At 44.4% G+C, this 24476-nt stretch overlaps 3 protein-coding genes across 5 annotated transcripts; 1 reads left to right on the top strand and 2 right to left on the bottom strand.

Annotated features, from left to right (window-relative positions):
* Nucleotides 1–129: 129 nt before the first annotated feature.
* On the bottom strand, nt 130–13730 carry LOC308117693 (uncharacterized protein). 3 transcript variants are annotated; one of them, XM_080476748.1, is made up of 16 exons: nt 13387–13730; nt 9845–10393; nt 9479–9584; nt 9078–9387; nt 6658–7506; nt 5598–5678; nt 5400–5512; nt 5248–5306; nt 4676–4765; nt 4546–4589; nt 4288–4460; nt 2953–3023; nt 2730–2875; nt 1901–2045; nt 1644–1790; nt 130–816 (listed from the first exon to the last, which is right to left on the bottom strand). In XM_080476748.1, the coding sequence occupies exons 2-16, from the start codon at nt 10247–10249 to the stop codon at nt 508–510; spliced, it is 3048 nt and encodes a 1015-aa protein (XP_080332874.1). In that variant the 5' UTR covers nt 10250–10393; nt 13387–13730; the 3' UTR covers nt 130–507. The 3 variants fall into 3 exon arrangements, with proteins under 3 accessions (XP_080332874.1, XP_080332873.1, XP_080332872.1); XM_080476747.1 differs by lacking the exon at nt 13387–13730 and adding an exon at nt 11695–11827; XM_080476746.1 differs by lacking the exon at nt 13387–13730 and adding an exon at nt 11689–11813.
* A 1939-nt stretch (nt 13731–15669) lies between these two features.
* On the top strand, nt 15670–19424 carry LOC308117694 (uncharacterized protein). Its single transcript, XM_080476749.1, has 2 exons — nt 15670–16065; nt 17080–19424. The coding sequence occupies exons 1-2, from the start codon at nt 15819–15821 to the stop codon at nt 18705–18707; spliced, it is 1875 nt and encodes a 624-aa protein (XP_080332875.1). The 5' UTR covers nt 15670–15818; the 3' UTR covers nt 18708–19424.
* Nucleotides 19425–23260: 3836 nt separating this feature from the next.
* On the bottom strand, nt 23261–24151 carry hcar2 (hydroxycarboxylic acid receptor 2; the record flags this gene model as incomplete). Its single annotated transcript, XM_080477650.1, has 1 exon — nt 23261–24151. One exon carries the CDS (start codon nt 24149–24151, stop codon nt 23261–23263), a length of 891 nt encoding a protein of 296 aa, XP_080333776.1.
* Between the last annotated feature and the right edge of the window lie 325 nt (nt 24152–24476).

Raw genomic sequence — 24476 nt, 5'->3', positions numbered from 1 at the left:
TCCATCATTTCTAGTTGAGGAGAAAACACAAATATTCACAAGTTGTCAGACGTTTCCCCCGTGAAGAGTTAGAATTAGATGGAAGTTTGATTTTAATGACTGTTGGAGAAGAAATAAGAAGTCATGAAGTCTGAAGAACAAAACAACATTTTATGAACATTCAAAGTAACAAAAAGTGCAAATATAAAAGGTCTCCCTTCAGAGAGGCCCTGTGTAACAGCGCCCTCCTGTGGCGGACATTTTCAAAAGGCACAAAGCAAAAAAAAAAGTACTCGTTTGAGTACTCGAACAGCTGGAATACTCGAATACAGCTAACTTCAGTTATTTTAGGTCCCTTAACGAACAGCTGAGGGAGATTTGTTCCCTGAGGTTCAATCTGGTAAAAGTGCAACGAGGTCAAACTATTTAAAGGAACTAAACTCAACGGAAACTTGCCGAGTCAGTTTTCAGTTTTCAGTTTTGCGGTGAAAGTTTTGGAGTTTTGTTGAAAACTAAACTTCCCCCGTCTCACACCTCATTGTTCCATCGAGGGACGACCATCCTGCGGTACGTCCGCCGCTCCGAGATGTTCCTCCGCACTTTGACCAGCTGCGACGGCGCCGCCTCCACCTCCAGCGAGGGGCTGGAGTGAGACCTCTTCAGCCCGCCCTCCTCCTCCTCCTCCTCCTCCTCCTCCTCTTCCTCCTCCAGGCCGCCGCGGCCGCACACCGCCCGGTCGAACTGCTGCAAGGCGGCGCCGCTCAGAGCGCCGTCGCTCGTCTTCTGCACGCTGCACCAACCCTCCAACACCTGCAGGTAGATCTCATAACGACACACCTGGGGGAGGAAGAGGAGGGGGAGGAAGAAGAAGAAGAAAAAGAGGCAGAAAGGGAAGAAGAAAGAAGAAGAGAAGATAAATGTATTTCTCTATCATCATTCAGACACGAGGAAATTCTCAGGCTTTAAGAGAATAAAGGAAAACCAATAAAACGAAGTCCTAATAAATAAAGTTGTTTCACTTTGACTACATCTGATCAATATTTTAACTTGAACACATGAAACCAGCATCAGTGTATTTAATGAGAAACAGAATGTCGCCTGACACGCCTCCTCTCACATTTATTTTGAAATCAGAACACTGTAGGACGGGGCGTGGCTGGAACGCTCGGGAGAGTTCAAGATGTGGAAAAATGTTTGATTAAACTCCAAAAATACAGAAATGTAGAAATCGCTGCCATTTTTACTGCATTTTTAAATCTGTAAATTGTGAAAAAATATAAAAAATAATATAATATATAATCTTATAATAGGATGAGTAAAAGGTAAAGTCTGGGCTTCCTTGCTTAGACTACTGCCCCCGCGACCCGGCCCCGGATAAGCGGAAGAAAATGAATGAATGAATGAAAAAGGTAAAGCGTACAGAACTTTATACATACAAAATGTGTTTTTCCAAGATATCCTAAAGCCGTTTGTGTTTATGTACAAATATGTGTACATAGGAATTATTACTTTTGTTATTGTAATACCATTAAGAAGGACTCATCTTGTTTCATAGTCTTGAGAAAGAAAAAAAAAACGTGTGAAAGTGCAGAAAGAAAGTCACACAGCTGAAAACTCAACATAAATATAGTTGAATCATTTCGGGGTTTTTTGCCTCGGTTTACCTCGTAGTGAAGGTAGTCTGCTCGGACTCGCCGCTCCTCCAGATCCTTGGCTTTGGCTTTCCTGCCCTCTGGTGGCTCGTTCTGCAGGCTGGATAAATCCTCCTTAAACGACTCCAGCATCCGAGTGTGAGACTGCAGCTGACGGTCCTGCACAGGAGCACTTTGTATAGGAGTACTGCCAGGACTGTCTCCTGCTTTGCTTGGGTTTTGCATTGTAACCGGGTTAAAAGTAGATTGACGTCAGCAGAGGAGAGTACCAGAGTGTGGGACGACTGCGAGGCGGGGAGGATGGGCCGGCAGAACCGCCGCTGGGAGCCGATGGCGGCGGGAAACGGAGGCGACGAGTGAAGAGCCGAGAGCAAGTTGATGCGGCTGATCCACGAATTCATCTCCGCTTTGGACCTGTGAGGAGAAACAAACACAAAGGTGGAGAAACAGTGAGAACTTCTATAACTGCTGCGACAAGGATGAAACCTTTAACAATTTGCTAGTTAGTAAAAGTACCGTTTTCACAGTATTAGTTATATTTTAATCACATTTAACTTCACGATCACTTGGAGGCAGCTGATTCATATATGTCGTGTATCATGATACGGCCTAAGAATACTGTGATATTGAAAAGAGGCCATAACGCCCAGCCCCAGACCAAAGTATCAATAAAGTACTAGTAATGTTCCAAAGTATCAATAAAGTACCAACAATCATTAAAAAGTATCAATAAAGCACCAGTAATGTTCCAAAGTATCAATAAAGTAGCAGCAATCATTAAAAAATGGTTAAAAAGTATCAATACTGGTTAAAAAGTATCAATACAGTAGCAGTAACAGTGTGTGCGTGTGTGTGTGTGTGTGTGTGTGTGTGTGTGTGTGTGTGTGTGTGTGTGTGTGTGTGTGTGTGTGTGTGTGTGTGTGTGTGTGTGTGTGTGTGTGTGTGTGTGTGTTGCCATGGAGATGAGCTGCAGCTCACAGACAGTTGATCAGAGAGCAGGAGCGACAGTGAGGAAGCAGGACTCCGTTCATTGTTAGTTTTCAGTTATTTAGTTTTTTTTACAGGAGAACAGTTTTGGTGAGTATTGGTGTCACTTACGAGACCTGGAAGAGAAACACCCTCCAGTCGGCGGTCTGCAGGCGGAAGACGTACGGCTTCTTGGTGTAATCGGCGGCCGGTTCGGCCAGAGAGTGATGCACGCTCACCACCTCCTCGTGAGTCTGATGCTCCCTCCGATAGTCGTCCTGAGCAGAGGAACACGACCGGTTACTGACCGGAGACGAGGCGCGGCTGGAGCCGGGTGATGGGAGGAGTCACTGACCTTCAGCAGGTACAGCACCATTCCCTTTAACACTGCGTAGAAAGTCTTCCAGCCTCGTTTGCCCCACGGAGCTGCACAGAAACATCCGGTACAGATTCATCCTTCACTGCACAACCAAAGAAATCTGACACAAACACTGTAATTGTTAAGTGAGGCTGTAAACTGTGAGTCCACAACATGCAAATAATGGATAGAAAGGAACTAAATTACCATTAATTGTCATTAATGACAATTTAAGCAATTACATTTAATCACTGTTTCTTACTTGAGAGAGAAAACGAAACAGGATTCATTTTCCACAACTAAAGTTCTCCTGTCCTCCAGATGTTCACCTCCTCCTCCTGTTCTCCTCCTCCTCCTGTTCACCTCCTCCTCCTGTTCACCTCCTCCTCCTGTTCACCTCCTCCTCCTGTTCTCCTCCTCCTCCTGTTCCTCCTGTTCACCTCCTCCTCCTGTTCACCTCCTCCTCCTGTTCTCCTCCTCCTCCTGGTCTGGTCGGTCCAGAAACCTTCAGTATTCTAAGTTTCTAGCTCCTCCTTGATTTTCCTCATTTGAATATTGGATCATAGGAGCTGCATTCAGAATCTGCTGTGTCTGTGTGAGCTGGACTGGCTCCGCCCACACATGCCCATCTTGGGAAGAGGAGGAAGTACTTCCTCTCGTGGTGCCATGTGCCAGAGCAGAGCTGCCTCATTGTGGGAGGAGTCAAAGTGAGGGACTACCTTGATTAAACTCATATTACTATTTTTACAATACACATCCAATATACGTATACTATACACAAGTTTTATATATACAGTTTATACATGCACATCAAACACATACACAAGAATGTACATGACATTAATAACAATAATGATGAAATTTAAATAGGAAATTATTATTAATTACATTTTAAATACAAAATACAGTTTTGCAATATTTAAATGAATAATATTCTCTACCACAATATACCCTTTTATGTTTATTAAGTATTAATATATTTTATACTATCATATTCATATTATATATTATTGCTGTCTGAGGTAAAGTTGTTGCTCTTCTTTCTTATACTTACTAATGATATATGATTTAAAAAGCTTTTTAAACTGGTTCATGTTGGTGCTTAGTTTTATTTCATCATTTAGGCAGTTCCATAATTCTTCTCGAGAGAAGTACCTTGAAATGACTTTGCTATAGAAAACGGCACTATAGAAATAAAATTGAATTACAGCCCTTCATGTAACAAGGGAGCACCGCTCGTCTGTCTGCGGCTCCACCCAGAGCTCCACCGTCTGCCCCCCCGTACACCAACACCCTGCCTTTTATTGTTCTTCCTGTTGCTGTTGCACTCACTGCGTTTGCCGTCGATGTCGGCGTGCAGCTTCCTCTGGAGGAATCCCCGTTTGACCACCGCCGCCTTTTTATCGTGAGGAACGTCCTGGAAGGGGTTGGCCTTGGAACGCAGCGACGCGTTCATGCCGGAGTCTTCCTCCAGCAGCACGGCGCTCCTCAGCTCCTCCTCGTCACTTCAACACATAAACGAGACGTCAAGACGAACGTCCGTGGGTGAGAAGTTAAAAAAGAAGAGTTTCTTTCTCTCTTCTCACTTACACGGCCCACGGCAGCGGCTCGCTCTTTATGGAGTTGTAGAGACTCTGCAGAAACAAAGAAAGATGAAATACTTAATTAATAACATTCTGATTAACATTGAAATGTGTATTTAGGGTTAATAAAACTTTACTTTTAACAAATCTTTGCTGAAGTTCCCTCCTTCGTTCATCCCGTCCAGGTTGGACACAAACTTGGAGGACGACATGGACTTTCCAACGTGCTGTTAAACACCAGAAACAACTACAAGCTTCAGATTCTAACGAGAGCAGAGGGAAGATCTGGATAACGAAAAGAACGATGCCCCGAGAGAGGAGTGAAGCTCGGTAACGTTTCATCTTCAAACATTTAAATTAATCAAAGTATGATTAATTTAGTTGATAGTTTAAAGGCAGCAGGACGGTAAAGACTAGTTCACATGACACACTCCTGAATTATAATTAATTAATTTAAATGCCACATTTTTACTTCAATTTGCCACTTCAGAGCTTCTTTGTAAGAATGTCTGTGTGCAAACGTAAGAACAATAAGAAGATGTTTATTGGGACATAATTGTGAAGCTCCAGGTTTGCAGAGCCCTGGTCTCGTTTGTAGTCTTTTCAATAAAAATGTCAGTTAATCAGGAAATAAAACATATTGGAGTTGGAGCAGAAAGCAGAAACAACCCCCAGAGACAAGCCGGGTATCAGTCGTTCTTTAGTTTACCTGTCCGTGCAAGTCCGTGTTGAGAAGCATCAAGGCGCAGGTCAGAGCCAGCACGGCCCCTGAGGAGATGAAAACAAAGTCATAATGGCAGTCGGTGCTGGAGGTTTCACCCCGACACGACGAGGCGGCGGCGGCGGCGGCGGCGGGCTCACCGGAGGAGGAGGAGGCGTCAGGGTTGCACTGGTGGAAGCGGCAGGAGAAGTGCTGCAGGACGCGCTCCCTCTCCTGCGTCTCCCCGATCAGAATCACCACCTTCAGGAACGATCTGAGATGGGGGAGAGAAAGAAGTGAGAGGTCACCACAGGCGTCGGGAAAGAAATCCAGGCTCCTCCTTCCTCTGGAAGCCTCACCTCAGGGCCTGGTCCAAGCTCTGGCCGCTGAAGTCGAAGAATCTGAGGTATTCTTCTCCCACGGCTCGACTGAAGTCGTTACTGAACAGAAAACAAGGAAGAGATTCACGTCTTTACAGACTGGTGGTGGAAAAAAACAAAACATTACTGCAAAGTTAATGTTAAGATTCAATCGGAAATTATGGATTGGCATTTATTTTAAAATATTCAATTTGAAGTAAAAGGAGGAAAACGTGACGCAGTCAATCAGTAAAGAATTCCCTTTAAATTTAAAGTAACAGCTGCACTAGTTTCTATCACAGCAGAACTCAACCTGTCACCTCGGTGACATTCTCATGATTTTAGTACATTAATCATTCTAATTTCATGTCACTGTAGATATATGGGTGTAATTATGTGATGATATTGAAGCTAAATTAAAATAAAAAAATTGTGCCACTAAAGAGAAATGATGATGCAAAGAGAGAGAATTAAAGAAGTCTGTACTTCTTCCTAACTCCTTTCTAACATGTAACGCTCGTCCCAAATATGAATAATGAAGTGAGCTTTGGCTAAAATTTATTTTTTAGCTTCACTAATTTTGAGGTTTTTCTTTTTTTACTTGTTTGCTCCTTTTGTTTCTTCTGTTTTTACATGTTCAGAATAAATATATTCTCAATGCGTTTTTATTAGATTCATTTTAAACTCCTAACTGTGTTAATTGCTTTTTAAATGTGCTTTTATTTTCTTAATATCTTGTTTTATTTCCATGATTTTCATGTAATCGTCTGTCTCTTTGCTTTGTGTCTGAATGTGCTGTATGAATCAACTTCTCCATTAGAGTCTCCAGTCATGTCAGATACTTTAAACTTGATCGGCGTCATTCCATTAGCATCTGAAGCTAAACGAACAAACTTCCTCTTTGTATTTAGTTTTTTTCTGAACACAATTCAAATGACACCAGAAACACTTCTTTCCTGTCCGACGCCATCAAGTGAAATCTTCTTCCTCCAGTAAATCTCGTCTTGACGCCCTCAGTGAGGAAGCAGGATTACAATCGCCTCCTCTAATTGCTGCTTACTCTTTGTCCAGGTGCTTCACCACATCTGCACGTTGGATCCCGTCCAACTTGACGAGCCGCTGGGCGAGTTGGCGAGCCTTCTCTCTGTCCAGCTCGCCTCCGTTCACGTGGGCCGACCCTCCGTTGGCGAGGGCCATCGGCGCGTCTTCCTCCCGGGCCTGGTCGGTTGTTTCCCGCTGTCCGTCCTCCCGGTTCAGCTCTTCTGTCTGCGGCGTGACCTCGGCCTCATGAGACAGTTGCTCCGTTGCTTCCGACTCATTTGTCTTGTCCGATTGCACAGGCTGCTGGCGGCGCGCCGGCTGAGGGGAGTCGAACGTTTGCCGAGGCTCATTCCGCTCCTCTGGCTCCGCCTCTGCAGAAACTTCAGCCTCGACACAAACCGTCGGCTCCGTCTGAGCAGATTCTGCAGGTTGGGGTCGGCTGGACTGATCCATCAGATTTATGTCTGATGGCTCTTTCCTGTCCTGCGGCAGCTCCGCTGACGCCTGCTCCGGGTTTGCAGTCATGTCACCCCGACTGGACTCGGACTGCAGTGATGAAGCTGATGATGAAGCCTCTCTGTCCACTGAGCTCACTAAACAGTTTACCAGATCTTCACTCTCCTCAATGATCTGATGTGAGCTTTCTATCTTCTCTTCATTTTCCTCCTCCGGTGTCGACGCTTCGTCGCTGCTGTCCACAACCTTTGACTGTTCGGGGTCGGCGTTCTGACCTACACACATTTCTATTCCGTCAATCTGACGACTGAGATCTTCATCGGAGTCCGAGCTGGGATTGTCCTCCGACTGTCGTGGGTCTGTGGGGTCTGAAGTCAGTGTGATGTCGTCGGTTTGCAGCGGCTCTAAATCCCTGGAAAGATGAAGAGCACAAACTTCTTCATGTTAAAATGCCCCAAAAAACACTGAAATGACTTCTAATAATAAACATCATAATAACAAGACAATAGAAACCAGAACAGATAAAAACAAAAGAGCATGTCAAAAACCATCTTCTTCACTATTTGGCTTCAGTTGCATTGTGGGAAAGTTTTTAAAACAAACAAACACTTAAACAGCATGAAAAGCCTTTGTCCTGTGTTTTGAATTCCACTACAGTAATCAGATGTAACATTAAAACCACCAGTCGCTTGCCTCCTTCTGCTCCTGATAGACAACCGACTGTGATCAGAGTGGATTTGAGACCAACATTAAACTCCTGCAGCAGCGACAATAGTTTGTTTGTTGATTTGGACCAAATGACAATGAAGACCTTGTTTTTGACTAACGTCTCTAAAGGTTTGCAGACCCCCCCCCCCCCCCCCCCCCCCAAAAAAAAAAAACCCTCGAGGCTAAAAAGATTCCACTTGTTTCTTTGAGAACCAGCAGCAGTTTGATCTTTGATATCTAATCTCGCCGGCCAGACCAACGTCCACTACATACTTCAAAGAGTCCATGACCGTCTCACTGGTTCAACCACAACCCGTCCCTCCACCACGGTGGACAGACACTGACTTCTGCAGGGTGGGAACAAAGCACAGGAGCTGCACTTTGGGAGACACTGACCACCAATAGTTAAACTATTTAATTCAGAAGTCTCAAATACATGTTAGCTGAGGAGCCACATACAGCTCAACTTCATCTTCAGTGGACCAGACTGGTTCAAATAATTATAATCACTAAATTTAAACTTTTTCCCAGTTGTGACTCAGAGTGAAGAGAGTGTCTACATTTTCAAAAAAATCTAACAATTACTACTAAGAACGGCTCCAATCTCAACATCCAGACAATTCTAATGAATCACAACACAGTGCAATGTCCAAATAAAAACTTCTCCTACAGCTGTTGCATTATGGGTGTTTTGACAGACTCACCGCGACAGCATGGCGTTGAGGCTAATGCTAGTTAGAAAAGTCAGTTTTATTTGATCACTTTGACCATTTTCTTTTTGGTCTGGAGCCTCTTGCAGGCTGGTTTGGTCCCACTGGCCTCATGTTTGACACCCCTGTGTTAGCAGCGGCTTTCAGCTTAATAAATCTCTGCCGTTAACGGTCGATCAGGCGTCATACACTCCACCTGTCTTAATGTTAGGGCTGATGTGGGAGGCCAGAATGTCCATGGGGTCTGTCCCCTCCCACAGAAAATAGTCCATGGTGGGCATGACTTCACAATCTGACGGAGCTCAGATACGTGGGAGGAAGTGCAAACCTCTATGTTAAATTTGATCACATGTCTTTCTAATCTGGTTGATAACTATTAATAACTCAGACTCTGAGATAGAGAATTGATCTGCGTTCATCTGGAAGGCGTTTCTGGACAGTAGAGAGCGAATCGTCCTGGCATGTTTGAAAAACAGTTTAAAATTAGAGAGAAAGTGTTGAGGCTTATAAAAATACAAATTCCCCACCACTTCCTGTTCTGCTTCACCAAGTGCCGAGTACTCACACGTCTCTCACAGGATCCACAGTATTTGCCTCCTCGCTTTCTTCTCCGCCGGACACAGAAGCCCGCTCGTCTTCTACCTCGCCCTCTTCATCCTCCTCTTGACTCTCGTCGCTGCCGGCTGAAGTTTGTTCCTCCTCCGATTCGAGCTGCTCAGTCAGCAGAGCTCCCGGCTCTTCTTGTTCCTCTTCTGCTCTCAGGTCCACCAAACTGTCATCCTCCGATTCAGAACCGCGGTTCTCCTCCGCGGCACAGATTAAATCCTCAGTCCGATCCTCCTCCTCTTCCTCAGAGTTTGTCCTCGATGGGATTTCTGAGAGATTTTGAGTTGAAGGTGACAACAAGGCTCTAAAAACTTGACGTGTTACGACCAGATTAAAGAAGCAGCTCTGACTTGTACGTACCGTTGTTCCTCTCCAGCAGCTCGTGTGTCGACTCTTCCTTTTCCTGTATCACCGGCTCTGCAGCATCACATGGCTGGAAATTGCAACACAGGCCATCGAACACGAGCTGCGAGAGAAAAAAAAAACAAAAAAACTTGTGATTGCCGTTGGGTTTGTGCGTAGGCAGCCACACTACGAGCCTCATCTGACCGACATTACGTCCGCTCTATAACCCCCACCTCTGCAAACCCAGACAGACTGAGTCCACCAGAAGAGCCCAGGGAGACGACGTCGAGAGGGTCTACGGTACGGGACAGTGTGAAGACGGCCACACGGACTCAGAACGAGAGGAAGAATCCAACTCGTCTGCTCACAGAAAGCTCTTACCTCGGCGTAATTTCCTGTCCAGCGGAGATCCGAGTCCAGAGGCTGTGAATCAAATGCGGCGTGCGGCGCTCGCCCCTCCCGTTCCAACAGCTCAGCAGGGACGTCCTGAGGCAGGCACGCCGACGGGGGAGTGTCGTCAGGCTCCGTCACGACCTCGGGCGTCTCAGCGGCGGCGGGGACGTCCCACTGCACCGTGGCGCAGGAAATTGGACGCAGCGGCCAGAGCTGCTCCCACTGCTCTGCCTCCTCTGGAGACTCTCCTCCTGCCCTCGGGGAGACGCCGCCTTCCTCTGTCCCCTCTGCACTCGCCTCCTGCTGTCCAATCAGCAGATTTATAGACGTCCATGACTCCTGGAGAGGCTGCTGATGGAGGGAATCTGTAATGTCTGGGTTCTCGTCCTCCATTAGTCTTATGACTTTTTGGTGTTTTAGCCACCAAAGTTTATTTCAGTGCTGAAGTGTCTCTTGCAGCTTTAAAATCCTTAGAATGATGGCATGAATGTGAGCTTTGAAGCATGTAACAATATCCAGGAGCGTCCATTAATAGCTCTGAAACATAAGAAAGAATAAAAAAATAAATACCTTTGTCGTACAATCATCAACACAAAACAGCCTTTATGCAAATCGTCGAGTGTCGGATTAAAATAACGTCTGGCTTCCGTCCAGGACAAACATCTGATGAGCCTCACATCTGAGAGACGCACAAAGCAGCCATTGATGAGACTCGGCTATATTTGTTTGGAGGGAAATTCTGCTGATGTAAATATAGAGTGTGAACGTCTCTCCATTCATACGTGTGAAAAAGATTAGCAGCTTGTCTTTAAAGCAATAAATACTCTTGTTTTACTCACACGTTACAAAGGATTCGTAATATCTGAAATGTATTGTTAGTGGAGCTCCTCGATTCTTGTTGTCTCTTTAAAACAAAACAGTACAACTTTACTGTTTTCAAAATGTTTGGTTCAATGTACAAAGCACATAAAACTAATAGAAATGATAAAATTGTGCCCATTTTCAATAACTTGTGTGTCCAGTTCATCTATTAAAGGAGCTTTTATTTTGTAATATCTCAGTAGGTAGACAGGATAGCCTTTCATTTTATTGAAATTAAAGCGTAAATACATAAAAATGTTAAAGTTTTTAACCCATGAATTGTGATATCTGTGGTCTGTTTCTATACTGCATATACAATTTTATCACAAATAAATGTCATATAAATGTTTTTATCGAGACTAACTTGAGAAATCACAAAAGAAATGAGAGAATCAAGCCTTGGAATATCCTTCAAAACCACTTTTGGATGGAAATATATTTATTTCTTCGTATTTTATTGAGTTTGCTTTTTGCTTTGGATCATTTCAAACAAGAGTTTTCCTCAAAGTTAAGCTCATACATGTTTTTGGACGGTGTGAGGAAACTCCGTGAGGAAAGGCCTCCAAGCACAAGGCAGACTCGAACCGGGGAACCTCTTGCAATGAGTGCATACCAGTACCCCACTGTGCTGCCCGCTTCATTCCCAAGAGCTTCAGAATCGTTTAACCAAAACTTTGAGTATTTCCCATTTTTACCTTTAACTTTAAAAATACCACGAAGACGATGACGAAACAAGATATTAAATGTTTAATCACCTCAGTCCACTTTTAAATGCTTTTTTCCTTCCTTCCTTCCTTTTTTTTGTCTTGTATTTACCATTTCCTCCTCCTCCTTCCTTGTTCTGCTGTTACTCTCTTCATCTTACAGTGAGGCCCTTTGATTTGAACCAATGCAAATTAAAATGATCAAATCTGACTGCCTGGTGGTAAAACTTGCGTCACAAAAGTACCGAAAGCTGAACTTGGACTCACACTCACCACCCGTGGGGTAACATCATCCACCTCTTCACGTTCATTCACCTGCTCCTCGGCTGCTGCTCTGCAGCGCGTTAAGATTTAGGTAGAGCGTCGCACAGCTGTACTTCCTGGCTACAGAGAATCATCAGAGCGAGAGAGGCAGAGGTGTGTAATACGGATTAAGAATGGAGGCCGGGGGTGGGGTCGGGGTGGAGGAGGTGGAGGAGGAGGAGGAGGAGGAGGAGGAGGCTGATTCTGGGGTGCAGTTTAACGGTCTGCCTTTATTGTTTCAGCACAACATCAGACTGAGCTGCCAGCTGAACTTCTTACATGTCAACACACACAGTGTTCATCTACTCTGTGGATTCATTATCAACCTCTCTCTCTCTCTTTCTCTCTCTCTCTCTCTCTCTCGCAAGCAATACACCTTCCGCAACTGTCGCTCTCCGTTCTTCTATTCACATCATGTAACCAGCACATCCGGGACAGACACTGACCACATTTCCTGTGTAGGCGCTCACTTCTCAGTTCCTGTGAGGGTGCGACGGGTGCTGCCGCACGAGAGGGAGCAGCGAATCAGCCGCGCTGCGTTTGAAACCGAAATGCAAACATCATGTGTGGATTTTCAGGAGGCCAAGTGGGATCACGTTATCATACACAGCTGTCACTTACGGAGTGGACTGTTTTCACTCTTTCAATATAATGCAAATTGATTTTACAAACTGAACCCTTCCTTTGCATTCCTGCTGTGCAAATTCAAACAGAGGGGATTTTAGAAGTGAAAGAGAAGTGCAAATGGTTGCAATTCATTCACTAAACTGTTACTCGAGTGGCAGCTTTCATGAGCTGATCACTGGAAGTCATCGACGGTTCTCACAGTCTTGGATTAGGGCGACGTAATCTACAGACCAAACTGAAACCTGGACCTCCTTTGGTCGCTGCTCATTTCAGATTTCTGCTGCAAATAAACTGTAATCATCTGCAACAGAACAGTGTGTGTGCGTGCGTGCGTGCGTGCGTGCGTACGTACGTACGTGCGTGCGTGTGTTTCTGTTTTCTTTGTGCCTCTCATTGCTGCCTCTTGGTCAGCAAGTCAATCTAATAGAGAAACGGTTCTCAAATGACCTACCTGGTAAAAACAAGGTCACATAAATAAGTAAGTAACTAGATGAATAGCAAATGTGTTTTTGGGACGTTTCACCGTATTATTCACCAGAGAGTGTCAATAAAACTGGCTTTATGATGAGACTGTAGTCATTTCCTGCAGTAATTGTTGTCTTTGCACCACAACAGTGAAAAAAACCTAAAAGTTTAAATTTAAAGGTTAAGCTGGGTCTATTTTACCGGTTTGGGACAGTCAGGATGAAACTGGGCTGCATGAGGCCTCTGAACTAAAATGAGTTTGAGGCTCCCGCCCTCCCCATGCTGGACCTGTGAGCTCAGCACCCGGACGCGGCTGCACAGAGGGAAGTTTACACCGAGGCTCTCTAGTGGATGTTCAGCACAATAATAAATGAGAAGTACAAGTAGCAGGGGAAGCTTCTGCAATGCTAAAGAGGAACACAGCCGTGACGTGTCCAGTAAAAGTGGTGAAACGGCGTATAAATACGTTTGTGTAAACATAGAAAGTCTACGAGCTGCAGTTCGTCTTTCACATGGCAACAGACTGAGTATCAGAAGAAGCAATCCTTTAAAGTGAGAAGCATGACTTACCCCCTCCAGGCTCTTTAGGACAACTCCATGAGACGGGCCAGTGTCTGAACTTTGAAGTGGAGTGTTGTCGGAGGGAAAGGCACACCGCTGTGTCAGACTGAGGTTACACCGCTGTCAGGCAGCTGTGCATTCACACAGACATGGAATCCTCAGTCATCTGCGGTTGAGCCAAGTGGCCTTTTAGTCTCTACATGCCTCGAATCCTAGTCCGGTCCAGGTCCTCTCCCCCCGTGCTTCTTCTTCTTCTTGTCCATTTTGGGTGAATGGAGCCGAGAGTTGCGTCTCCCTCTCCGAGGCGGGATAGAAAGCTGCTGGCAAAGACGAAGAAAGAGTGAGCCACGATTGGCAGATGATTCAGGAAGAGCTCAAGGACACCTGAGAGGCCTGAGGCCACGCCCACAGGCCCGCAGGCATGCAGGTACACATCAAACAGGCAAGGTGAGGGGAGTGGCCTCGCTTCATTCCTGCAGATGGATGTGCTGAAAAACCAGAAGGCATCTGCAAATCATCTGCTGCGTCGCTTTCTATTGGCTTTCATCGTTAAACACTTGCAAAACATGTTTGGAAAAAACGAGACGACATTCTTCCTCGACAAGGAATTTCATCTGATTACTTCTGAACACATTTAGATGGAAATTATTCAAGTTATCCTGAAATTTAGATCAGATTCCTTAAATTGACAAGGCCGAAAATGCTTTAAATACATGTTGACGTTTACTTAAACTACTTTTACATATATCCAGTCTCTTCTTATTTGTTAATATGTGGAAATAATAGAAATTAGGTGTTGTTTTCCACGCATAGATAGAGCTACACCATGTCCAAATATGAAAATATACTTAAAATACGGTAAAATCTGCAATGGATTATCCTAATGACTCTGGATAACTTTGAATAACCCAACTTAGTAGCTTTGAAATAGACGTAAAACGTGTCACAAGAACACATTTCTAATCTGTGAAATATTTATACTACTTGTGAAAATAGTCTCATGTCTATTTTTAGGAAACCTGAGCATGAAATAAACCTTTTGGTACTTTTAGGATGGAATTCATGCAGATAAAGTTGGATTCTATAGCAGGTTTTTTTTCTTTCACTTTAAGCTGTTTTCCAATATTGCAAATAGTCAATATTTCTAGCTTTTTATTCCAGTGGATTGATTTTTAACACCAGTTTAAAGATTCTACTGTATTTAAGTAATTACTTACTTACTATAATGCACACTGAGACGCTGCAAAGTGTTTCATTCAAATCATGTAAACACTTCAAATTTACAATTACACATGAGAAATAGTGAATATTATGTTACGAAATTTTGCAAAATTATTCCATTTAACATTACAACCAGAAATGAAGGAAACTTAAAATGTCTAATCTAGTTTATTAGATGTGGTCATTTTTGAGATATGGACATTATATACATTAGTTTTTTTTTGATTGAAGGTCAGTTTTGAGTAATTTCAGCTCAGTAAAATCAACATCAGGATCATAAATATTAGTACATTAACACTAGATTCAAATCAGTCTTGTTAGTAGTGAAAGTCTGATATTAGTTGATTTAAGTTGATTGAGATTTTGAATTTTAGCACATTGGGTAATAATAAAAGCAAAATGCTGGTCCGAGTTAGACTAACAGACAATTTTCTTCATTGATATAATTAAATTAAATTATAAAATGTAGTGCAGTTAATTCTTACCATTTATTTCAAGGAAATTTTAGGTTGATCTACTGACTACTGTGTTTATGTGTTGTCAACATTATTTTTGTTGATAAAGATATTTATAATATATTTAAGCAGGAATTTTCAGTAGGATAATGACGTTCCTTCATTAGCCACCGTTAGCAACTAGCTTAGCGCTAGTTAGGGTAATAATTAGCTATATAAAAAGGCAGTTGCCTCTAGATTTTCTTGTATGTTTGTTTTTCTCAGCTGAAATGCTTTAAAAATTAGTTGTATTTTCGGTAAAGTAGTTAATTCCTGATTTGAGAAAGCCAGTAAACCGTTTTAGAGTTAAATGATTTCGATAAATTAATTTAGCTCGTGACTAAATGTTAGCATGACTTAGCAATTACGTGATGTAGCCATTTGGCCGCTAATAACCGATTCATGACAACTGGAGATACATAAATATGAGTAGAAGAAAAAAAAAATGTTTGTGTGTAATTACGTATTTTAAAACAGATAATTAGTGAAGAAGGTAAAGCATGTCAACCTGAGAGTCGTCCTCCAGATCAGCAGGGGCGCTGCAGACCGGCCCGCTGCCCTCTGACGTCACTTCCTTGGTCCGCTTTGTTTGTTCCGCACACGGCAGCACGGACACACACACACACACACATACACACACTTTTTCTGTTTTTTCTTTCCAATCCGGGAGATATTTTAACACCTGTGTGTGTCCGGGCAGGTGAAGTCTGACCGCCTCAGTCCAACATGGCTCAGTCCGGTGACCTGAAAGTCTTCCTGGAGTCTTCCCTCAATGAGATCTTTAAAGCGACAGTCAGCGACATCCTGGACTCGGTGGAGCGGACCGTGTCTGAGTACCGGGGCACCATCCGCAGGATGGAGACCGAGTACCGGGGAACCATCCACAGGATGGAGACCGAGTATCGGGGCACCATCCACAGGATGGAGACCGAGAATGAGGGCCTGAAGCGGCTGCTGCTTGCAGAATCCAGAGGTACGGTGGCCCCGGAGGGACTCCCGAATCCTATGCAGCTCTTTGTTTACGTTTCTTGGTCTCCCAATCTGGTCATCAAATAAGTCATTTCTGCTCCTCTGTCACCTAATAAAACACTTTTTTTATTTGGCTGAGAAGCTTTCATCTGTGGTTTTGCTGTCAGTTGGCTTGTGTTTGTTTGTGATGCATTTATAAAAACCCACACATTGGCTCTTAAACTGCAATACAATAATTAAAGAGGGTAACGGATGTCACTTATAAAGTACGTCTTTATCACCCTAGCAGTCCCCAAAGCATTTTACACGGTCAATCACGTTCACCATGGAAGGTTTATGTATTGAAAACAGGTTTAAGGGTTGGTGTCCTGCTCAAGGACAGTCCAACATGGGGACAGAGGTGGGATCCACGTCGAGTCCCAAGTTAACAAAAACTTTTCCACACTCAGTCTTTTTATGCTTTATCAATTTTAGCTTATAAATAATTATTAAATGTATGTTGTGCTGGAATATTAGAGAATAAACATTTAACTTTTTTTTTTTTAACATTTTATAAGACCTTCATTAAAGTACATGGGAATTTAGACACTAGAGAATTGTTTAAGCATATTGCAAGACTTTTCTTTTTTTTTTACTTTATATCAACATAATATATCTCAAATGTCATATTAGAACATTAGTAGGGTTAACATTTGTTTATAGATGGAACAGAAGGTTATTTAAAATTGCTGACTTTTTAAGTTTTGACATATTTGTTAATCACTCTCTGGAGTGTATTAAACATGAGGCCCGTGGGCCAAAATCGGCCCAGAAGAGGCTCCAATCCGGCCAAACCACCAAGTAAATTGTCAAAGTTTCTCAGAAAAGCATTGATTTTTGAACTGAAATGCGTTTGATACTCCTGCTTTAGACGTCCTTCCGTCCATAATTGTTTAATATCCTTTAGGGAGCTGACCTGAAATGACCAATAAAACTTTATCTGATCTAACTGTATAATCTTCTCTCTATATTATCACAGAAGAAGATGGTCCTGATAAATATTCAGCTGCAGAAGCGAACGTCCGTCCCGTCAGCTCCACGCAGTTCACGGTGTCGATCTGCAGCAGCGACAAGAAGAGCAGCCGGAGGAAGAGTAAAGGCAAAGCGAGGGAGAGCGTGTCGCCCGCCACCGTTTATCCGCCGACCGACGGGACAGACGGACGGCCGTGTGCGAACACGTCGGAGATCGACAGAAGCTCCTCCGTGTCTGTGAAAGCAGAGCCCAACCCGGAGGAAGGCGTTGCTATGGACCTCTCCCAGCCGTCAGCTGGGCTCAACCTCACCTTGAATTCCGTGAAAGTGGAAATCTCGGAGGCGGGCCGGTCTGGTCGTGACGCGTTCATGCTGCCGCCAGCGTCTTCTGGCTCCACGTGCGGCGACAACGAGGTCAAAGTCACGGTGGTTTCAGAGAGCCTCGTGGAGGACGAACGGTTCATTAAAACTGAAGAGGAGGAGCAGAACGGAGACGGCGGCGGTCTCGCCAACCAAGAGCTGAAGTACGTGTTGAGGTATTACTCGGAACCCCAGATGGATCCTGGAGCCGTTGGCGAGCAGATCGAGGAGCCAGAAGCAGCAACGCCGACCGATAAAGACTCTTCTCCAACTTCACGCTCCGACGAGTTCCCGGAAGCACCCGGCGACTTCCTGCGCTGCCCCTCCTGCCCCAAAACGTTCAGCCAGGCGACCTCGCTCAACGTCCACCTCAAGACGCACGGCGGCGACAAGGCTCACAGCTGCAGCCACTGCGGGAAGTGCTTCAGCCGGGCCGACCTCCTCAAGTCCCACAGGCGCACCCACACGGGGGAGAGGCCCTTCGGCTGCAACGTCTGCAGCAAGACGTACGCCCACCCCAGCCAGCTGCGGATACACAAGCGCGCCCACACCGGCGAGAAGCCGTACGCCTGCTCGCACTGCGGCAAGCGCTTCAACGAGCACAACCAGCTGAAGGTGCACCTCCGCACGCACACCGGGGAGCGGCCCTATGGCTGCAGGGAGTGCGGCAAGGCCTTCAGCAACGCCGGGAACCTACGCATCCACGAGCGGATCCACACCGGCGAGAAGCCGTACTGCTGCGCTCAGTGCGGGAAGCGCTTCAACGGCCTCGGCGACCTCAAGACGCACTACAGGATCCACACCGGCGAGCGGCCGTACTGCTGCGAGCTGTGCAGGAAGACCTTCAGCCAGGCGGGACACCTCACCATCCACATGCGGATGCACACGGGCGAGCGGCCGTACAGCTGCAACGAGTGCGGCAAGCGGTTCACGGTGGCGAGCAGCCTCAAGCTGCACCAGCGGACTCACACGGGCGAGAAAGAGTACACCTGTTCCTACTGCAGCAAGAGCTTCAGCCGGGCGGGGCACCTGAAGAGACACGAGCTGGTCCACACCAAAGAGAAGTTCTTCCTCTGCAGCCAGTGCGGGAAGACGTACACGGACCAGTCGTCGCTCAAGAAGCACCTGAAGGTGCACAAGGCGCCGGGGCAGGCGGCGCCGAGCCAGAACGAAACCAGCGCACACTCAGACGCCGACACGGACACGAGCAAAGCGTCCCGGGCGGGTGGAGATGGCGCCGCAGAGGATTTCTGTTTTGTGATTTCACAACAGTGAGATCGAATCCATGAAGTCTGGAGCCTTTTTCTCAAATCCTCAACTGTGGGAGAAACGTCCAAAATGTCTGGACGAGCAGCAACAAGAGCGTCAACCTCGAATTAAAGGTCCCACATTGTGCTAAATTCACTCTATGATTGTTTTCTAACAACGATGCGCCTCCGTAGCCCGCGTATGAAGAAAGTATGTCGTCTCCTTCACTTGCTTGCGCCGCGTTTTAAGCGAATGTGTGCTCATACAGGCGAATCAGAGACCTCCCTTCATGACATCATGAGGGGAAATAACCCAATTCTTCTGCCAAACTGCTGCTTGATGTTTGTGGTGCAGCGCAACACGCTGCTCTCGTCTTTACTGTGGTTTAGTAGGTAGAAATATTTAATACTGTACAATGAATGAGAAGCTCCTGATAGTTCTCATAATAAACACAAATGACCGTTTTAAAGAGGAGCAACTAATGAACAATTATTGTTTTATTTATTCACCAAGATGGTAGAGTTAGGAGATTCAAAAGTGCAATTTTTTTCTCATTGAATGTTTTTTCGAAGTCTAAACTCAGAATTCCTCGTTGTGACTCAATTCCTCATTTCAAATGTTGATCGTCCTGTAAAGATATTTTAAAAATCATATGCATTAGGAAAATATTATTTAGCTTAAATATGAATTGATACAGGAGCGTATTGTATTCACATGAAAAAATAAAGATCGAATCGAATTTAGAAAAAAAAATTGGGCTGTTTTTCTGAAGTTATGAGATAATTATGAGATTGAGTGTTTTAAATAATATATATATATATATATATATAAAAAATTGCATTTGAAGTTGATTCACATTAATCCCACAAAATGTGTTTGTGCAATATACTGAACTCTAAATGTATTTTCCATTGACTTCTGGCCTGTTATTAAAAATACTGAACGTCACATGCATCAGGGGAAAATTAATGTAACTCATGATACGTGATTTGTAAACTTTATTCACAATAACTTCCTAAAACAGAAAAACCTGGGAATTAGGTCACTTCCATATTTAAATCATGGCAATGTTGAAGCCAAACTATTTTCTTTAACTCTTCACCTGAAAAATGTGACTTTATGTTGAAATATTAACTCGAAATACCGTCACTTCCTCTGAGAGGTAAAATGGGTTTTTAATGTTTCCATTTAATGCAGATTATCTCACGTTTGTGACCAACATTGAAATCAAAATGAACTTTCTGGAACTGGTTCTGAATTTTCATCGAAATATGAAAACGAAAGAATTCCCGCGTTGCGTCTGTTAAAACTTTCAGCTTATAGTGCGTTCCGGTTGAACTGGGAACTGGGACGCTTTCAAAAGTATGTTGAAGTATTGCAGTTGAAGTACTTCAAAGTGTAATTCATGAAAATATTGAAGCTAAACTATTTTCTTTGACAGGTTACCTGAAAAATGTGACTATTTATCGAAATCTTAACTCCGAGTACCTTAAGTTCCTCTGAGGAAAATGTGTTTTCCTCATTATCTCATCACGTTTGTGGAATACACTGAAAGCAAAATGTTTTTTCTGGAGCTGGCTCTTAAGTTTTTTGCAAAAATAAAATCCACATCCATAATTGAATTAATGCTATAAGTCACAGTGCGCTCCAGTTTTCTCTGAATGGTATAAATTATTAAATAAAAGAAGTTGTAATATTTCAGTTTTCTTGCTTAATTTGTAAGTTGAAGACATGAAATCCAGATTCTGTAGCTATTTCTTAAATCTGACTGAGGCGCCGTTTAGACGACAGCGTTTCAAAAACGCATTCTTTCGGAAAAGTTGTTCGTTTCCACGGTAACAGCAGAAACGCAGAAAACGGTGTAGTTTCCATGTTGGGCCATTAGTGGGTGCTGTTGTGTTTTGGTCTTTTTTAGTAATGGAACGTTGCGTTTTCAGTGGCGCCGAGCACCGTTACCATGAAAACGGACACCCAGAACAGAAGTTTCCCGTTTTCATTTTAAAAGTTTGTTGAGTAAACGGAGCCTTAACGTCTTACATACGTCAATAAAACAACAATTTATGACTGAAAATGCTTCTATTCCTAATCTGCACATATTTGATGCTGTATATAGCTTTAAATATACAGAGTCTGACCCATTGGACGGATGTACTTGTGTGATGGTGAAAATAATATTAGAGCAGATATTCAACCAGCTTTCAAGTGTGTATTTAAAACAATTCTCAACAAACACGAAGTTTCAAGCAGCGGCTCTCAAAGTGCAGGAGAAGGTTTGTTGTCCCACAATTTACAAGGCGTGTCATTCTTATATTTATTTAGTGGTTTAAATGTGTATTTATTACACTTTAAGCAATTTTTAATATATTCAATGTATTTCTTTTAGTCAATACCCCGTGGCCCCGCCCACACCGTGGCCCCGCCCACACCGTGGCCCCGCCCACACTTTGACATCCACTGCTTGTCTTTCGTTTGTTTGCTAAAACAAAATTCTGTTAGTCCAACAAAAACAAACGGTATTTAACTGAGTCTTTGCTACTAGAGTTTTTGTGATTTGTGTCTAAAATAAAGTGAAAATTTAACCAGAAATAATGTTTTTCTTTTAATGTGTTCATTTGACTCTGGGTGCAGTTTGTTTTTTTAATTTGTGAATATTTTCCAAAACACAATATGCAGCAACAGAAAATGTCAGTCTGTCGAGGAGGAGAAACAAAAGGTCAGATCTTTTTACTTTTACACAATTTTTGTAGATTTGAGGAAAAACAGACAGGCGTTTAACACATCAGTTAAAAGTAAAGATCCACTTTAGTTCTGATTAGACACAAAGATGATATTTTTACAATCCTTGAATGAAGTACTCTCTCTCAGACTGGGATCTTAAACTAGTATTGAAGAGAATGACGGAAACTGATTTAATGAAACCGACTGTGTGTTTCTGATCTTTAAAGCCCGTGGACCAAACCACCAAGAAAATAGGAATAATGTCAAAGAAAACTTTGATTTATTACTTTTTTTTAACAACTTTTTTAGGAGTAGCGACACGACACCGAGACGGAGCCGAGATATCGGCGACGCTGCCGTGACGTTTCACTGTATTTAGCAGCAGAATGCTTCATTAAAGATTGGAGTCATTTTCAGTTTGGTTTTTGTGAAAATATAAACATTTTCATCACATATACTCTCTGCCACAACAAAACAAAATAAATACTTTTAAGTTTAAATTTAAAGATTGTTGTGGCACTATTTTACCGTCTCACTCAAGATATGACATTTTTACTGTATGCGAGTCCTGAATTTAGAAGTGTTTGATACCCTGGTTTAAATAAACTATGTAATTTGGAGTAATTTCACACTTCAAATCACCATTATACCGTTACTTATGAAAACAATAATTAATTAACCATTCATAGTTCAAGTGATCATTTCCACATTTTAAGTTAATGATGATTAGAAAAGATCTTTTTTTTTTTAAGTAGACTTTTTACTAATTAGGATGACGAAGAAAAAAACATCAAAGGCTTTTTCAGATATATTTTTTTTAATCTCATTTCAAAAAGTTTTTAACTACAAAATCTTTGGACATTTGAAAACGTAACTTTTTTTCCAAAGATTCTATCCTTTCTAAGCAGTATGTTTATTAAAGACTTTAAAAAGCTACAAAACTATAATAACGTAAAGCAGGTGCCTTTAACTCTTTTAAAACAAGGGTGAAAACGTTCAAGTTAAAGTTATTTCAAGGTGGCTGATTTTTGGAAACTAGTTGTGGCGCCACCACCTGGTCATGTCTGATCTATACAGTTTGTATACGTTTTGTTCAAGTAAAGTAAAGTTTTCAAAAATGTATACAGACACGTTTAGGGAGGCGCCGATATGAACAGCCAGTATCTTTATGTGGTATTGTTTTGTTTTTCAATACGTTTGACCCAAAAAGAAAACTGCATCGAACCTTAATGAGAAGAGAACAACGTGTAACATGTTAAAAAGTGTCATTAAACCTACACGCCGCTCTACTGGGATTATGTCCCACCGCTCTACTGGGTTTGCGTCCCGCCGCTCTACTGGGATTATGTCCCGCCACTCTACTGGGTTTGCGTCTCGCCGCTCTACTGGGTTTGCGTCCCGCCGCTCTACTGGGTTTGCGTCTCGCCGCTCTACTGGGTTTGCGTCCCGCCGCTCTACTGGGTTTGCGTCTCGCCGCTCTACTGGGTTTGCGTCTCGCCGCTCTACTGGGATTATGTCCCGCCGCTCTACTGGGATTATGTCCCGCCGCTCTACTGGGTTTGCGTCTCGCCGCTCTACTGGATTTGCGTCTCGCCGCTCTACTGGGATTATGTCCTGCCGCTCTACTGGGTTTGCGTCCCGCCGCTCTACTGGGTTTGCGTCTCGCCGCTCTACTGGATTTGCGTCTCGCCGCTCTACTGGGATTATGTCCCGCCGCTCTACTGGGTTTGCGTCCCGCCGCTCTACTGGGTTTGCGTCTCGCCGCTCTACTGGGTTTGCGTCTCGCCGCTCTACTGGATTTGCGTCTCGCCGCTCTACTGGGATTATGTCCCGCCGCTCTACTGGGATTATGTCCCGCCGCTCTACTGGGTTTGCGTCTCGCCGCTCTGGCAGCAGCCGCAGCTCTTCGGCAGCTTCTCCTTGGACAGGTAGAGCATCGGCTGGATGGTGCTGCTGAAGTCCATCAAGCCAAACGCCACGTAGTGGATGTAGCAGCGAAAGACGTCCGGGGAGAAGTACTCCTGGAACGGAAACAGCGCAACGGGCGGGAAGTAGTTGAACACGATGATGGCGAGGATGACGAGGACCATCTTGAAGGCCCTCTTCTTCACCGGGTGCATCTCGTCGCGGCCGGGCCCGGACTGCCGCAGCGCCCACAGGATGGCGATGTTGCAGAAGACCATGAAGGCGAACGCGGCGAGGATCATCGCCGTGAAGACCTTCTCGAAGTTGGCGATGTTCCCCACGCACTTGGCGGCGGCGTAGGCCAGCGTGACGAGCCAGACCACCATGGCCAGGACGGCCCGGTGGCGGCGGTCCTTGAGCTCGGTGAAGGTAATGGGGTGCACCACCGCCATGTAGCGGTCCAGGCAGATGCAGGAGAGGAAGAGCGGCGAGGAGTCCTTCATGCCGTAGAAGAAGCGCAGCACGTACCAGGTGCTGCTGGTGGTGAGGAAGACGAGGTTGGCCAGCTCCAGCGGCGGGATGAGGCAGAAGAGCACGTCCAGCACCGCCAGGTGGAGGATGAAGATGTCCGAGGTGGAGGAGTCGCCCTTGTTCCTGCGGATGAGCCACAGCACCATGATGTTGGCCGGGATGCCCAGGAACATGTTGGTGAACTGCAGGCCCAGGTACCAGATGATGACGGTGGGCATGTCCCGGCACTGCGAGTACACCGTCTGCTCAGCCGGGCTGCTGTTCACCGGCCTGCGGGAGACGAAGAGCACCGAGGAGTTGACGTAGAAAACCTCCATGGCAGCCCGATCGGACCGGGAGGAACAGAGACCTGTCGGAAGAACAAACATCAGGATCGACGAGCAACTGGAGCAAAACGTGGAGGAGATTATCAGACGATACAAGGAGGTTGTTTGTTGATCTCAGTCCTTCTTTCTGGCGCCTCAGTCCAACTGGACCTGCAGAATCTCTCCTCCGAGTCTGAAGAAAACTCGTGCAAAACTTTGAGAATTACTTGCCAACTTCATATATAATCTTTTATTGTTAAAAGTAAATGGAAATGTAAATGATTGAGTCTTCTAGTGTCCTCAAGACGAAGAAAAGACAGACGACTCCACCACCCTG

The sequence above is a fragment of the Lipophrys pholis genome, assembly GCF_963383615.2.
Source record: "Lipophrys pholis genome assembly, chromosome: 12".
Taxonomy (NCBI): domain Eukaryota; kingdom Metazoa; phylum Chordata; class Actinopteri; order Blenniiformes; family Blenniidae; genus Lipophrys; species Lipophrys pholis.
The sequence above is the reverse complement of the archived record's forward strand: the minus strand, read 5'-3'. Positions and strand labels throughout refer to the sequence as shown.

Bases quoted from the DNA above. Each gene is read 5' to 3' on its own strand.
- LOC308117693 (XM_080476748.1), bottom strand. From the start codon at position 10,249: ATGGAGGACGAGAACCCAGACATTACAGATTCCCTCCATCAGCAGCCT. The intron at 5,307-5,399 runs GTGAGCCCGCCG...TCATCTCCTCAG, and splicing joins TGACGCCTCCTCCTCCTCCG to GGGCCGTGCTGGCTCTGACC. The intron at 4,590-4,675 runs GTAAAGTTTTAT...TTGTTTCTGCAG, and splicing joins TCAGCAAAGATTTGTTAAAA to AGTCTCTACAACTCCATAAA.
- LOC308117694 (XM_080476749.1), top strand. From the start codon at position 15,819: ATGGCTCAGTCCGGTGACCTGAAAGTCTTCCTGGAGTCTTCCCTCAAT. The intron at 16,066-17,079 runs GTACGGTGGCCC...ATATTATCACAG, and splicing joins GCTGCTTGCAGAATCCAGAG to AAGAAGATGGTCCTGATAAA.